This window comes from Danio rerio, chromosome 21 (genome assembly GCF_049306965.1).
Source record: "Danio rerio strain Tuebingen ecotype United States chromosome 21, GRCz12tu, whole genome shotgun sequence".
In the NCBI taxonomy this organism is placed as follows: Eukaryota; Metazoa; Chordata; class Actinopteri; order Cypriniformes; family Danionidae; genus Danio; species Danio rerio.
This window is the reverse complement of record NC_133196.1, coordinates 36,119,727-36,134,245: the sequence shown is the minus strand read 5'-3', so window position 1 is coordinate 36,134,245 and position 14,519 is coordinate 36,119,727. Positions and strand designations below refer to the sequence as shown.

Genomic DNA, 14,519 nt, shown 5'->3' with positions numbered 1-14,519 from the left:
TGTTCTGGAAGCTGTTTGGCCTGTTTACCTTGCATACAATACAAAAGCAAAGACAAAATTACACTTTGTGCAAATCCTAAAAAATAACATTTTTAACAAACATAACAACACAAAAATGGTTAGTAATTAATTTTATTATCGATCTCTGTTAGCTCTCCATCATCCAGTTTTGTTTGTCCTTCTATACATGTTCTCTCTCTTCATTCATTTTTAAAAATATTCACTCAGAAAAAGCAGTTGAAAGTTATTAATAAAAACAAAAGTAGTACAAATCAATAAAGTTAAGAGGTTTTCCATGAACACTGCTGAAACTGATCTTCTAAAGTCTGTAATTGTTTCAATACAAAACACAAGTTTAGGTTTCTAGAAAATATATGAATGTACAGACAGATATTTTAAGACCTCAAACCAAACTTTATTTAGACCTACAGTAAATGTGAAAGTTCAGCTGTAAAAGTTAGATGAAGACACCAGAATATGATATTGTGGAAGTTTTCGCTGCTCCTCTTCACTCGCCATTTTTCCTCAGCAGAGGCTCATTCACTATGTCAGCTAGAATGAAAAACAAAAAGTGATGCATGCGTTATATTAGTTACATATATTGAGTATATTTATAACAGTGCTTCGCAACCATGTTCCTGGAGGACCACCAGCTCTGTACATTTACCATGTCTCTTTAACCAAACACACTGGATTCAGATCATCAATAACCTGTAATGGGTGTGACAGACAAAGAAAACATCCAAAACATGCAGTGCTTGTGGTCCTCTAGGAGCATGGTTGAGAAACACTGGTTTCAAATATCAAACTGCTAAATGGAAACAATATGCAGGTGAGCTAAAAGTATTTATAAAGACAAAGCAGTAAGTAGTAAGTTAACCTTGCAGTAACTGGTGCAAATATTTAATTTCTCTTCAGTTATGAAATACATCATCAATAATAAAGACAATCTATTATATTTCATCTTCAAATAAGCACATTTGCTACTTTTGATGTAATTTATATTTACATCAATGTGATGGCAAAGTTTCATGTTGGCTTGTAAAATATATATATATATATATATATATATATATATATATATATATATATATATATATATATATAAACAATGTTTCAGGACATTTGTTAACATGTTTCAGAACGTTGTTCACGTTACTGTATTCAACATGTCTGCATATTTCTAACATAAATTAGCATGCTGCTAGCCTGTCATTGATTAGTTGCTAGGCTTTGCTTGTGATGTATAACTACACAGATAGACCTTTAACTGTGTGTAAGTAGGTTAAACTCAGTAGGGTTTAATGTTTGAAAGTTTTCACCCCCTCAATTAAAGTCTATCTGCCATTTAACAAAAAAAAAAAAGATCAAAAGTCTGATTAGCAGTGCCAGATTAGGCGGTTTTTAATTTGATTGTGCTCCATTCAGTTAGTAGTGACCAGTGCATATTGCAAATCATGTGGAGCCCATTCGCAAAAGCGGGTGAAGGAATGTTGTATTTAAATCTAACTCGCCCTTGCGTGCAGGCTCATCACGCAGTGCCAGCAGTTTATTGCAGCGGTTTAATTATAACACTTCTATCGATACTTTTTTCAGTGACAGCAAGAACAAAAATACAAGAGTTGTCTGATTGACAAACAGCACCTTATTATGTTCAAAAGAGTTCAAAATGCTAAATGAGACAAATGTATACCCCATTTCGAAATTAAAACAAACTCTTGTAGGTAGTGTAATCTACACAACAATAAGTGCAGTGTGTAGGTGAGAGGGAGGCAGTGTTTCGATGTGATCCATTTATATTGTGGTTTTGTGACTGCTGGTATTGGTTGCTGTACTGTTAAAAATGAAGACAGTTAAAGTTAAACTAGGTTCACTTTGATTTAAATAAAATAAAATTAAATATTTATCTAATATTTTGGGTGGTGGTTTGGGCGGGTTTTGGACAGCTTTTCAGCTAGAAAAAGTTGACCATCTGGCAACACTGCATAATTAAATCTGGCACCAACATAATTTACATCAGTATAACACAAATACTCGGCTCATACCGGAATTAAGGGCCCAACACTGAGCGGGGCCTTCCTTCAGAGTGTCAGGAATCTCAACGCCGTTCTTGTCCACACACCAGCAGAAGTCAGTCTGTTCCCAGCACTGCTGTGACAGGTAATCTCCATTCTCGTTACACCTTGGCTTGAAGGACGGCAGGAGACTCTTGACCTCCCCTGCAGCCTCCTTCTGGCACTGGGTTAGAACTTTGGGCTCTGGGTGACAGAAATGACAGGTGTGTGTGAGAGCAAAAAATACAAATTTGTGAAGATCTAAATGTGATGATTTGACTCAATCTTGATACCTGGTTTGGGAGATGAGGGAGGAGAATCCTGAAATACAGAGCACATTGGCATACATCAGAACTGTAGAAGATGGGATTTATGTGCTGACGTTTTTAAATTTGGACATGCTGTCATCATTTACTCACCCTTCACTTGTTTTAAACCCGTCTGAGTTTCTTTTGTTAAACACCATTTATTGAAGAATGTTGAAAAACAGTATTTTTTTCTACCATGAATGCCAATGGCTGCTGGTATCCAATTATGTTATGTTTATGTTTGGTGTTCAACAACAAAAAAAGAAACTCAATGGTTTAGAACATGGGTGTTCAAACTCAGTCCTGGAGGGCTGGTGTCCTGCAGACTTTAGCTCCAACTGGCCTCAACACACCTGCAGGGATGTTTCTAGAAAGCCTAGGATCTTGATTATCTAGCCCTGGTGCGCCTCCTCCTTGGGCTTGGAACTATACTCTGTAGGAAACTGGCCCTCCAGGACTGAATTTGGACACCCCTGGTTAAGAACAACTTCATGGAGCGTAAATGGTATATTTTCATTCTTTAGTTAAAATTGATTTGAATTACTAACTCAATCCTGACACCATGTGTCCACCAAGCAGTATTACACCACTTTCAAGAAAGGAAATAAGCTTTACCTTGTTCTCTTTGGTGTCATCCTCATACTTCAGAGCAAGAGAGCTCATGGGGAGATGCATCTTTAGCGGGGCTCGCATGGCTGCACAAAACAGTTATAAAGTCACTATTATTACACTTTCATTTGAGGACATGTTTATTAGTATATTAAAGGCATAGTTCACCCAAAAATGTATATATTTAGCCTACTCATCTTTTAATCATTATAAAGTGTTTCCAAACCTTGACAAGTTTCTCTTGTTCTGTTGAGCACAAAAACTGTTTTGAAACCAGCAGCCGTTGACATCCATAGTCAGAAAAAAATGGCTACAGGTTTCCGTCATTCTTCAAAATATCTTCTTTTGTGTTCAACAGAAGAACGAAACGAACAAGTGAAGGGGGAGAAAATGTTTAATGAACCGTGACTTTAAGGATGATTTTTAAAAGTATAATTTTTATATTCTTAAAGATTGAAATGAGATTGAAATGGACAGTGCGTGCTATGGTTTTCTGACCAGATTTACGGCTGATCTCATGCAGGCGGTCTCCTCGTCTCTCCAGGGTGTTGAGCTGCTCTTTATGACTGTAGGCCATGTAAGCAGTGAAGGCCTGACCTGCGATCAGTATCCCAGCCAGCAGAGTCACTCCTGCTACCTTCAGAGCCTGATTCTTATTTCTGTTAGATAACAGATCAGTTTATTCATCCTATAAAAAATCGCTGTGTCCGAAAGTGGGTAGATCATCATGTTATATTATTTTAAAATTATTTAATATTCATTTTAAAATAAGCAAATATATATATATATATATATATATATATATATATATATATATATATATATATATATATATATATATATATATATAGTTTTATTTTTCACAAATACATTTTTGAAAATATATATTAACATTTAAGATAATTTCTAACGTTTCAAACTGTTTAACATGCAATTTTTCAACATTACGTAACTAATTTTACACAAGGGTATTTTAGGTGTCCATCCACAACCTATTTTAATGTTGAACATTTATTTTCTTGACTTTGAAAAACATTTAGAAATGTATTTTCAGTTACAAAATTTAAGGTAAAAATATATATTAGATTTTTTTTACCGTATGGGAACGCAAATCTGAAGGCACTACGCATCTTTTTTACATTTATTTATTACTAACAAAATTTAAATTTTACATTATATAAATGTGCTGCTTATGATGACATTAAAATCAACTAAAATGCTTTTTATACACAACATAACACAATTTAATTATAAACGGTAGAATGTTTTGTTTACATGATCTTATATAAAATAACTTTCTCACCTTGGCTGAGGTCCCATGTTAACTGAAGATTGGTCACTTATTAGTGGTGTCTCGTTTCCCTCGCTAGACATTTTTGATCAAAAGTCTGAAAAACTTATCTTGATAAGGGATTTTCCTAAACTCACTGTGATGTAAAAATTTGAGAAATGAGAGTCCAGTGAAGAGACTCACTGCAGAAAGCTCGACTTTAGCGATTATTGATTGGATGAGGCGGGCTGCGTCATCAGTTGTCAGACAACAGTAGAGTTGAAAGCGCTCGTTCACATCTCTCGCCTATTCCTAAACGCATACCGAGTGAAAATTACAAAGTACTTTCTTGAACTTTAACAATGTTTTTGTCAGTCATTTTCGGTTTTGAGTTTTCCAACACAATAGAGAGGCTACTTTGATATTCGCCGGTGTTCATTAAAGTGATAGACAGTGACTCATTATAAAAGATGCTCTTTAAGGTCACAATCACCACTGAAAATGTAAACATTTTATTACTTGTTTAAAGACTAAAAATGCAAAGCTTCAAGTAAAATTTTACTGTCAAAAAGCTTCACAAAAAGTATTTCAACTGAGAATTGCCTTTTAACTTGCAGAAAGAAATTAAACTCTCCTATTGTTTAGAATGGAGGCCTATTTTATGATGCTTTTCCTTTCAGTTCCATTTTACAAAGCAAACCATGCTCAATCCGAAACAAGACAACTTTATGACTTTATGAAATAAACTACTAAAGAAACAGCACTATTAAATATGCGAGTACATTTTTTACTTTAAGTTTTGCTTAATAGGCGATGCTACTTTAAAAGCAGTAAATAAATGGTCAGAATCAAGCAGTGGGTTGTGTAAACGCCCCTAAAGAAGAGATGACAATATTTACCATTGTTTAATGCGGCCTTAAACTAGAGTCTGATTTTTATCTTTTATTTTGTCTCAATACAATATTTTGCTAATTGTTTGCATTCAATTCGCTAAATTACCAGCAGAAAAAAAAAAAGATTTTAACACCAGCATTTGTGAAGGTCAAAACACTTTCTACAAAGAGGAAATGAATAATTCAGGCTTGATCTCAATGAGGATGTTTTCTTGGTATTCCCCTAGTGTCCATTTGGTTTCAGAAGAAGTTTCACATTAACAATAAACCGGTTAGACATGATCAATCATCTTACAGGAAATCAAACAACTTCAAAACTCCAAACCAGAGCTTTCACCAGTGCAAATCACATGATCGTTAAAGACGACAGGAGGCAAAATATTATTTGACACTTTATTCTGAAAAATATCCAATAGATTACAGACGACGTCCACGACGACCTCCCTTTCTGCGGGTGCTGTCTGATGGAATGGGGGTGACGTCCTCTGCAAACAACAAAGCCAGTCAATTAAACATGAAAAGTGACCAGAGACCAGGCTTCACTGAGTTCTGGACTCAACATACCGATACGACCAATCTTCATGCCGGAACGAGCTAGAGCCCTGAGGGCAGACTGTGCCCCTGGTCCAGGAGTCTTGGTTCTAAAGGTGGGGGAAAAACAGCATGTAAGGTTCATGCATAATCCCTACAAACTTTCCTTTAAGCATTTTGATTCAAAATAAATAAAAAATCCACATGGTCTCGGAACCTCACCTGTTTCCACCAGTGGCCCTCAGCTTGATGTGCAGAGCAGTGATGCCCAGCTCTTTGCACTTTTGAGCCACATCCTGAGCTGCCAACATAGCAGCATAAGGAGAAGACTCATCTCTGTCGGCCTTCACCTTCATCCCACCAGTCACACGGCAAATTGTTTCTCTGAAGAAACAAAGAAAACACTTCAGAAGACAAAGAGCACCACAATGAGCTGACATCACCTGATAATAAAACTGTTTACCCGAAAATGAAAAAGGTCAACATTGCTCAGCCCTGAAGTTTAGTTGAAGCAGGGTTGCGAGTAGCAAACAAGCCTGAAAAACTGATCAGGTTGTTTAATTATGGTGGAAGCTAAACTCTGCTATATCACCGATGTCCAAGTTTTCATATTCATAATGATTATGCAAAAAAAAAAAAAAAAAAAAACTTTACTATAAAACAATGCAAAGGTTATGAAGTAATGTCCTTTCTGCTCAAAATGATTATGCATTTATGTAATAAACTGAAAATACATTACTTATAAATTATCAATCATTTTTGATTAGCATTTTGTGGCTTTTTCAGATTGACTCATTTGAATGCAGTTTTGCCTCGTATTCTTTTAAAATTAGAAATTCTATTTTAAAGTACAACATTGGCAACCATTACAACAATGACAAAAATAAAAGCCAATGGTTAGTTACAAAAAAAGCATAGTTATGAAAACAACAATAAAACAATTACAAAGTAAAACAATTACCAATCCTATGGCCTTTCAAATACTTAGAAAAAAAAAAGTGTTGATTATGAAAACGTAAGAAGTTGTGATACAAGTTAACTTCAGCATCCCATTCTAAAAGTGTAACGCACAAGATGCTACAAAAATTGGATAAAATGCAGCAAACATGTCCATCATACTCAGAGGGGAAAATGGAAATGCATTGTCTAATAAATACTATTTCAACATTTTATAATATTTTAATAATTTCATAATAGCTGAACATAGGGTATTTAAAACCTTTTACGGCCCAAGCTGTTTTTTTACATGCATTTTTTTATGTCTTTGCTATTTGGGCTTATTGGAACCCATTTAGAATAAAATCTAAGTATCATCTTTTATACTTTTAAAGAAATTTCCATATATGTGGACTCTAGGTTTAAATTTCCATAAAACACAATAAAGTCACCTTTTTTTTGCCTTCATTTACTAAACTTTCCACTTTATTTAAAGTTTGGAATAAGCCTTTCATTATCCAGATGATTACTTACAGTATTTTATTCACGTTGTAGTTAAGTCACATGTATATAAACATTTATCTCAATTATTTGCAACACTAAGTCATCAAGCACAATGTGTACCATTGTAAAATACATTTTCTTCAAATCCAAGTATGTTATGTTGTGACTTGACAAGTAAATGATTTGTTTGGTTAGATTAAGTAGCTAAATAAGAACGCACTAATAATAATGATGATAAAAACCTTAATCCTAAGTATAATGGCAGTACACACTCAGAGCCCCAACAACACCGTGACGGTTAAAAGGATTTTCTCATTCTCACAGCGTAAGTGGTTTCTATTTCTGCGACATCACGAATTGAACAACAGCATTAACTACCATGACAATGACCACCACAGGAGATGATTATGTGCTTTTAGGTTTTAATGAGTTGGAATGTCATTTTATTTGACATTTATTACTATACTGAAAGATGATGGTTTACCTTCCTGATCTTGAATATCTAGCAATGTTTAAAAATTACACAACTGCAACTTGAGCAAACAAACATCAGTCATTCATCACATGCTTTTAATAATGTTAAAGATGTTTAACATGTATTAATTCATATATAAGCTACAATGTTATCATTTGGTTGCCAGTGCAGTGAATTTTTGCAATTCTAAATGGCTCTGGTTTGTAAACTTTTCTGTTGCGTTGTAAAAAAAAAAAATTTATGAACTACTCTGAAAAGCCCTAAAGCTCGGCAGCCGAAGTATGTGTATTGGGTGTATGAAATTATGACCACTGTAACATCTTAAAGTCAAGTGCTATTTTGGGGTTTCCGCCTGGATTTTCGTCAACCCAAATTCAAAAGGTTCCCAAATCGAAATGCAGAGATGTGGTATCATTTAAAAAAAAAAACCTTTGAAATTTTCAAAAAAACAGTTAAAAGTGATTAAAATAATTGTACATGTTATCTATGTTACAATAAACCACTCCAAAAGAGGCACTTTTTCTGTAAACTCAAATTTGAAAGTGTACCTTTAAGTTCTGTGTGGTCTGGGTTGCTGTATTTATTTGATTGGTTACTGCACATGTCAGTAAAAAATAGGAAAAAAAAACATCTCTATCATAATCTATACTACGTTAACAGAGAACGGAACCACTTAGGGGGTATTGAGCCAGTAAGGACCATTAAATTTAAGAGTGTGGAAGTAAATGACATCACTGACCCGGTACCAGAGCTTAGAAGGCTAAAGCAAATCACATATAGCTTTTGAATAACAAAATGGTGCTACAATATTTTAGTTGAACCACTTCAAACATTCAATGCAACAAAACTCAAGCTAATGATAGATTAGTGAACAATTAAAACCCTTTTGCCATTTGTTTTGCTAGCATGTGAGATATGCATGTGCACACAAAGACACTGTTGCAGGTTTTCAGGATACATACTTGCCAGACAGATCAGTGACGTGCACAAAGGTGTCGTTGAAGGATGCGAAGATGTGACAAACTCCAAACACATTCTCCCCCTCAGCTACCTGAGGTCCTAGGCTGATGACCTGCTCTTCCTTCTTTTCCTTACCCTTGCGAGGAGCCATTGCTGAAACACACAGTCAACAGTCAGAACAGTTCAATTAAAAAAAAAAAACATTCAATTAGACATGGTAGAATTAAATACAAGATGTTTTTTGTAGCGATAATACAAAAGAAATTCATCTCTAGATAACGACATACATCACGATAAAGTAACATTTCTGTAAATTCAATCAATTTAGTTTACATACATCATTGACAGATAGAAAATACTTTTGCATTAAACGAATATACTAAAATCTACTCAATTTGTGAGCATATTACTTAATTACAACTTTAGGGCAAATTTTTTCTTAGAGTTAAAAGCATTAATAAAATATAATGCAAACTAATCATTACAGAGCATACAAATAATAATGCCAACTTAAAAGAAATGGCAAATGTAAACAGTGTACTTTTAAGATTGCACACTTGCACAACTTTCTCACGATGCTGTAATTCGTGTTTCTTTCTGCATCCCTGAAAAGGCTTTATTTAAGAAAGTTATTTACAATTATAAGTATTTAGCAACCATAACAGAATGAAATAACCGACAGAACATAATATGAAACGAGACTTTAGATCTTGCCCATTTGTTGGTCATATTGCACAGCCAAAGTAAAAAACATGGGAAAATATCCTGACGTACAAAAATAACGAATTAGTGTGTAATCTTAGCCAGAGACTTGTTTTCAACGAAAAAGCATCTATTACGATAAACTACTGAGAAACAAACGCCTAGACACACTGCGGGGATCTAGAAAACATGCCTCCAGACGCTTAGCCAGCACTGTCAGTCAGCACGAGTTCACTATTAAAACACGTTAGTTTTAAATTCAAAATTCAAATCATTTGCTACTGTAAAAGCATTAGATCAAACTATCCCCGATCACGGTGAACACCTCGAGCTCCAGCTGCTCCAGGCGGATCAACATGGAGCCAGACCCCGCTTCACAGACCTCCTCAATCCGTCTCAAATACTGCTCTTTCCACATTTTTTGGGAATAATATCGCGTTGTGGCGGTGAGTGAGGTGTTAGTGGACATCAGGAAAACTCAATTTTAAGTGTTTTTATTTTAACAAATGTAGGATTTGACAGGATTAAGTTTGTCTCCTCTTACCTATGTGTGTCTCTAATCGAGGCCGAAACAGGAAAGGAAAGAAAAATCGCTGCCGGGTTGAAAGTTCAACATCTGCAAGCGGAAGTAATAGTGTGCAAATATATAATAAAAGTCCTGTTGCCTGTTAATATAAAAATGTCTGTCAAAATGTTAAGCAGGATTTAGAAGTAATATAAAATGAAACAGTATAAATATATACAGACGCATCAAAAGAATCAATTGGTAAAACTGGAGCGGCAGTATATATTCCCAATATAGAGCTAAAATACAAAAACGAACCTCAAATCCCCTCTCTATTTACTCTGCTTAAATGTGCCAATTATAATAGCACTACAATGGGTAGAGGAAGTCCATGGAAGTCAAGCCATACAACCAGTGATCTGTCCAGACTTAATGCCATCTCTGTTGAGTATTCACAGAGGGAAATCTGATTGCAGGCAGGATCTTTTTTAAACGAAGTTCATCAGCTGATATTCCAAAGTCAAAGGACTCATATACAGTTTGGGTCCCAGCTCATTCTGGTATTGAGGGTAATGAGATGGTAGATAAACTGGCAAAAGAAGCTATTAAATCAAATCAAATAGAAATACAAGTTCCTCTTTGCAAATCAGAAATCAAAACAATAATTATAGATGGTGTTAATAGATTATGCCAATTTACTAACACGGCAGGAGGAAAAATGGTTTACAAGATTAAGAATAGGACATACAGGGTTAAACAGTGGATTGTATTATAGGGAAACATCAAAATGGAATGTGTGCATATAGAACCAGAATCCGTAAAACACCGTCACGTTTACTGTCTTGTAGAAAATATTTAGAAGAACGAGAAAAACAGAAAGTATTTAAGAACATTAAAGCACATATTAAGTCTGTCTGAAACAAGTTCAACAGTTAATGCAGTTATACAGTTTCTGAAAATAACACAGCAAACAAATATTTAGGGTTTCCTTTTTTTTAATATACACACACATCCCTAAAATCACATCTTATTCCAGAAGGTGGCGGTAATGCAATAAGTTTGCAAGCTGCCAAATACCACAGAAGAAGAATATTAAAACGTTTTATTTTGTATCTTTCTTCGTGTTTTAGCTTGCTCTGTTAAACGAGCTCGTTTATTTAAAGCAAATCTTGTTCCACATAAAAAAATACTAGAAGTAAATACTAGCTGAACAAGTTCATAGTCGAAAAAATACTATAATTCAGAGTAAATACTTGTGGTTTTGAATTATGCCTAAATAAAAATACTGTATATTGTAGTATTTATAACACTTTGATATTATTGCTACATCATGCTGTAGTATAATTAGCTATAGTGCACGGATAAACAGTACTACAGTATACTTTAGTTTTCACTACGTAACATGAAAAAAATGCCTAACTACTAAAAAAGAAAAAAAAAAAAGCTTACCAGCCTAAGCTGGTTTGGTGGTTTTATAAAACTCCAGTAAACTAAATAAATTGCAGAATACATAATTGTATTTATTACATCTCATTACACTATGGTCTATAGCATTAATGAATACATATGAAATTACAAAAAAAGATGCCCCGTTTCTATTCATGTTTAGAATAATTAAAAACAACAGTTGAAATCAGAATTGATAGCCCCCCTGAATTATTCGCCCTCTTGTTTATTTTTTCCCCCAATTTCTGTTTAATGTAGAGAAGATTTTCTCGACACATTTCTAAACATAATAATAACTAATTTCTAAAAACTGATTTATTTTATCTTTGACATGATGACTGTAAATTTTAAACTGTAAAGACACTTCTTTACAGCTTGCTTAAAGTGACATTAAGGCTCAACTAGGTTAATTAGGTTAACTAGGTAGGTTAGGTTAATTAGGCAAGTTATTGTATAACAATGGTTTGTTTTGTAGACTAGAGAAAAAAAGCTCAAAGGGGCTAATAATTTTGACCTTAAAATGGTGTTTAAAAATAAATTAAAAATGCTTTTATTCTAGCCGAAGTAAAACAAATAAGACTTTCTCCAGAAGAAAAAATATTATCAGACACACTAAGAAAATTTCCTTGCTCTGTTAAACATTATTTGGGAAATATTTAAAAAAGAAAGAAAATTTTTAAAAGGGGGGCTATTAATTCTGACTTCAACTGTATATATTAGTCAGAATAACCCTGACATTCAATAACAACTAATTTAAGCACTTGTTTTTCTGACCAATAAACACCAAAATCAGCTCTTATTTCAATCTTAATCTAGATGTGATTTTTCTGGATCACAGGCTTTTGATCCACATCCTCCAAAAAGAATGATCTTTCCATAGAGACGAGCACAGACGTCCAGCTGATGCTCTTCTCTTAAACACTGGTGTGTCGCTCTCATATAATAACACACATAAACTACAGCTGCATCACAATCTGTCAGCGGCAGGGCATCTGTGAGCATGGCTCGCATCGACAACACACACGCACGCACATGCACACACAGTGTGTGGCCAGAGCCGCTCACTCCATCATCCTGACACCAGCAATGAGCCACTACATTAAACACACGCTCTTCATTTACATTCACAAAGACCAACACACTCTATATCTATACAGTTACAGCACATCATCACTGTTCAATAGAGATGCTCAGACCGTCCTCTAAAAGACATCTGTATAATAATGGACAGTTTATTAGGCACAGGAAAATGCAATATATATATATATAAATATACACCACTGGTCAAAAGTTTGGGGTCAGTAGGATTTTTAAATATTTAAAAACTAAGCTTCTCCTGCTCACCAAGACGGCATTTATTTGATCAAAAATACAGTAAAAGTTAATTGTAAAACTGTGAAAAGTTATTGCAATATAAAATAACTATTCAAAAGTATCATTTATTAAATTATTATTACAGTAATAAGAAAAAATATTAGATTTAAAGATTTTCAGCTTCATTACTCCAGTCCTTAGTCACATGATCCTTCAATTATTCGTTATTATTATTGTTAATATTGTTATTATTAAACATTCTTTTTTCTGTAATTTAACATCAGTACAAATGATAACTTTTACACATGTAAAATTTGTAACATCACGTTACTATTATATGTATAAGAACTAAAAAAAAGAGAAAAGTGGGCGGAAGAGAAAAAAGAAGAAAAAAAGACAGAAATAAGAAGGGAATTTAAGGTATTTCTTTTAGGGTTCAATAACTGCTCTCGTGTTAAAGTACTCAATAAATGGATTTTAAGGGAAAGTCTGAGCTGCTCAAGTTGCAGGCAGGACATGACATTTTTTTTATTAATGTGGAGCAATGGGGAGGATCTTTTAATTTCCAGTTCTGTAAAATTAATCTACGTGCCAAAAAGGTTATAAATCTAATCACTGTACACTGCTTTTAGATAATTCTGCTTCATCACTGCCCGACACCAAATATAGCTAAAATAGGCCCAGGGTATTATTATTATTACTGGTAATAGAAATTTAATCAATAATATTTGGTGTAAGGATTTTATTTGAAACTACATACAATAAGACAGTTATTTGAAATGTTATTAAATATTTAAATTATTATATATATATATATATATATATATATATATATATATATATATATATATATATATATATATATATATATATTACGTTTGATAAATGCCACCTTGATGAACAGAATAATTTCTTTAAAAAAAACAAAAAAAAACAACAAAAAAAAACAAAAAAACAAACTGACCCCAAACTTTTGACCGGTAATGTATACTTACAGTGCTCATCATATATATATATATATATATATATATATATATATATATATATATATATATATATATATATATATATATATATATATATATATATATATATATGTACACCCCCACAGATTTCTCATTTAAGATAATATTTTCTATAGGAAGCTATATTAAATTTGTGCATATACATTAGTCAGTACTGAAGGTAAATCTAGAGCTTATCTAACAAAATAACTTACGATAACGGTCCAAAAACTATTACACCTAAATTATTATGTTGGAGAAAAATATTAAATACAAATTTCAAAAAAAGCAAAAATCAAAAATACCACAAAAATATTTAAAATTGAGTTGAAATTTTGTGGGTTGTAGTTTATTTTGTAATATTTTGCTTGATTTTAATAGTATTATCTTTCAATTTCTAAATATGTTTGGTGACTAAAATATTATTATAATAAATATATCTGTTTAATACATTGTCTATATTCCCTGAGGAATGGATACAAATATTCCTTTTCAAAGTGGGGTGTACTCATTTATGCTGAGCACTGTATATAAGTTGATTGTTTATATATATTTGCACACACAAAATGATTTCTACTGCTTGTTGATCTACTTATTTAAAATAAGCTGGAACAACAATTCCTGAGATTTCGTAGGGGACAACTTCATCGTTTTGTTCAATCCACTTAAATTTGTTAAGTTAATTTAATGGATTTGTGTTGAGACAAAATTAATAAATTGTGTAGGACCTGTTGGACTTTTCCTAGTACTCCCAGGTTAAAACAGTAGTCAAATGCTTTAAATGTGTTTCAACAATTTAATTAATTAGATAAATAAAGCATTACAGAGCTCCGGGTGTCAGAGAACACACAGGCAGTCTGTGTCAGCTGGCCACACACCCCCACACCCTCATCCACCTCCATATTTATCGTCGCCTCTCTTCAGCCCCGGCCGGAGGCGCTTCAGTAAGAAAGATCTTCCATTCAGATCAGTTCAATCATCAGTTGTTTGGCAGAAGAAGCTAATCTG

General features: G+C 33.5%; 2 protein-coding genes across 2 annotated transcripts; both read right to left on the bottom strand.

Annotated features, from left to right (window-relative positions):
• Positions 1-118: 118 nt before the first annotated feature.
• cd74b (CD74 molecule, major histocompatibility complex, class II invariant chain b) lies at positions 119-4,390 on the bottom strand. The gene is made up of 6 exons (NM_131372.2): positions 4,275-4,390; positions 3,470-3,630; positions 2,978-3,057; positions 2,348-2,375; positions 2,046-2,258; positions 119-552 (listed from the first exon to the last, which is right to left on the bottom strand). The coding sequence occupies exons 1-6, from the start codon at positions 4,343-4,345 to the stop codon at positions 509-511; spliced, it is 597 nt and encodes a 198-aa protein (NP_571447.1). The 5' UTR covers positions 4,346-4,390; the 3' UTR covers positions 119-508.
• Positions 4,391-5,513: 1,123 nt separating this feature from the next.
• rps14 (ribosomal protein S14) lies at positions 5,514-9,805 on the bottom strand. The gene is made up of 5 exons (NM_200026.1): positions 9,787-9,805; positions 8,543-8,693; positions 5,888-6,049; positions 5,699-5,775; positions 5,514-5,619 (listed from the first exon to the last, which is right to left on the bottom strand). The coding sequence occupies exons 2-5, from the start codon at positions 8,689-8,691 to the stop codon at positions 5,552-5,554; spliced, it is 456 nt and encodes a 151-aa protein (NP_956320.1). The 5' UTR covers positions 8,692-8,693; positions 9,787-9,805; the 3' UTR covers positions 5,514-5,551.
• Between the last annotated feature and the right edge of the window lie 4,714 nt (positions 9,806-14,519).

What these genes read in the sequence shown, in the direction of transcription:
- cd74b (NM_131372.2), bottom strand. Translation starts at nt 4,345, where the DNA reads ATGTCTAGCGAGGGAAACGAGACACCACTAATAAGTGACCAATCTTCA. An exon ending in AACATGGGACCTCAGCCAAG is followed by an intron (nt 3,631 to 4,274) that starts GTGAGAAAGTTA and finishes GTTATCTAACAG; the next exon opens with AAATAAGAATCAGGCTCTGA. An exon ending in ATGACACCAAAGAGAACAAG is followed by an intron (nt 2,376 to 2,977) that starts GTAAAGCTTATT and finishes TCTGTATTTCAG; the next exon opens with GATTCTCCTCCCTCATCTCC.
- rps14 (NM_200026.1), bottom strand. Translation starts at nt 8,691, where the DNA reads ATGGCTCCTCGCAAGGGTAAGGAAAAGAAGGAAGAGCAGGTCATCAGC. An exon ending in AGGGCCACTGGTGGAAACAG is followed by an intron (nt 5,776 to 5,887) that starts GTGAGGTTCCGA and finishes CCCCACCTTTAG; the next exon opens with AACCAAGACTCCTGGACCAG. An exon ending in CATGAAGATTGGTCGTATCG is followed by an intron (nt 5,620 to 5,698) that starts GTATGTTGAGTC and finishes TGTTGTTTGCAG; the next exon opens with AGGACGTCACCCCCATTCCA.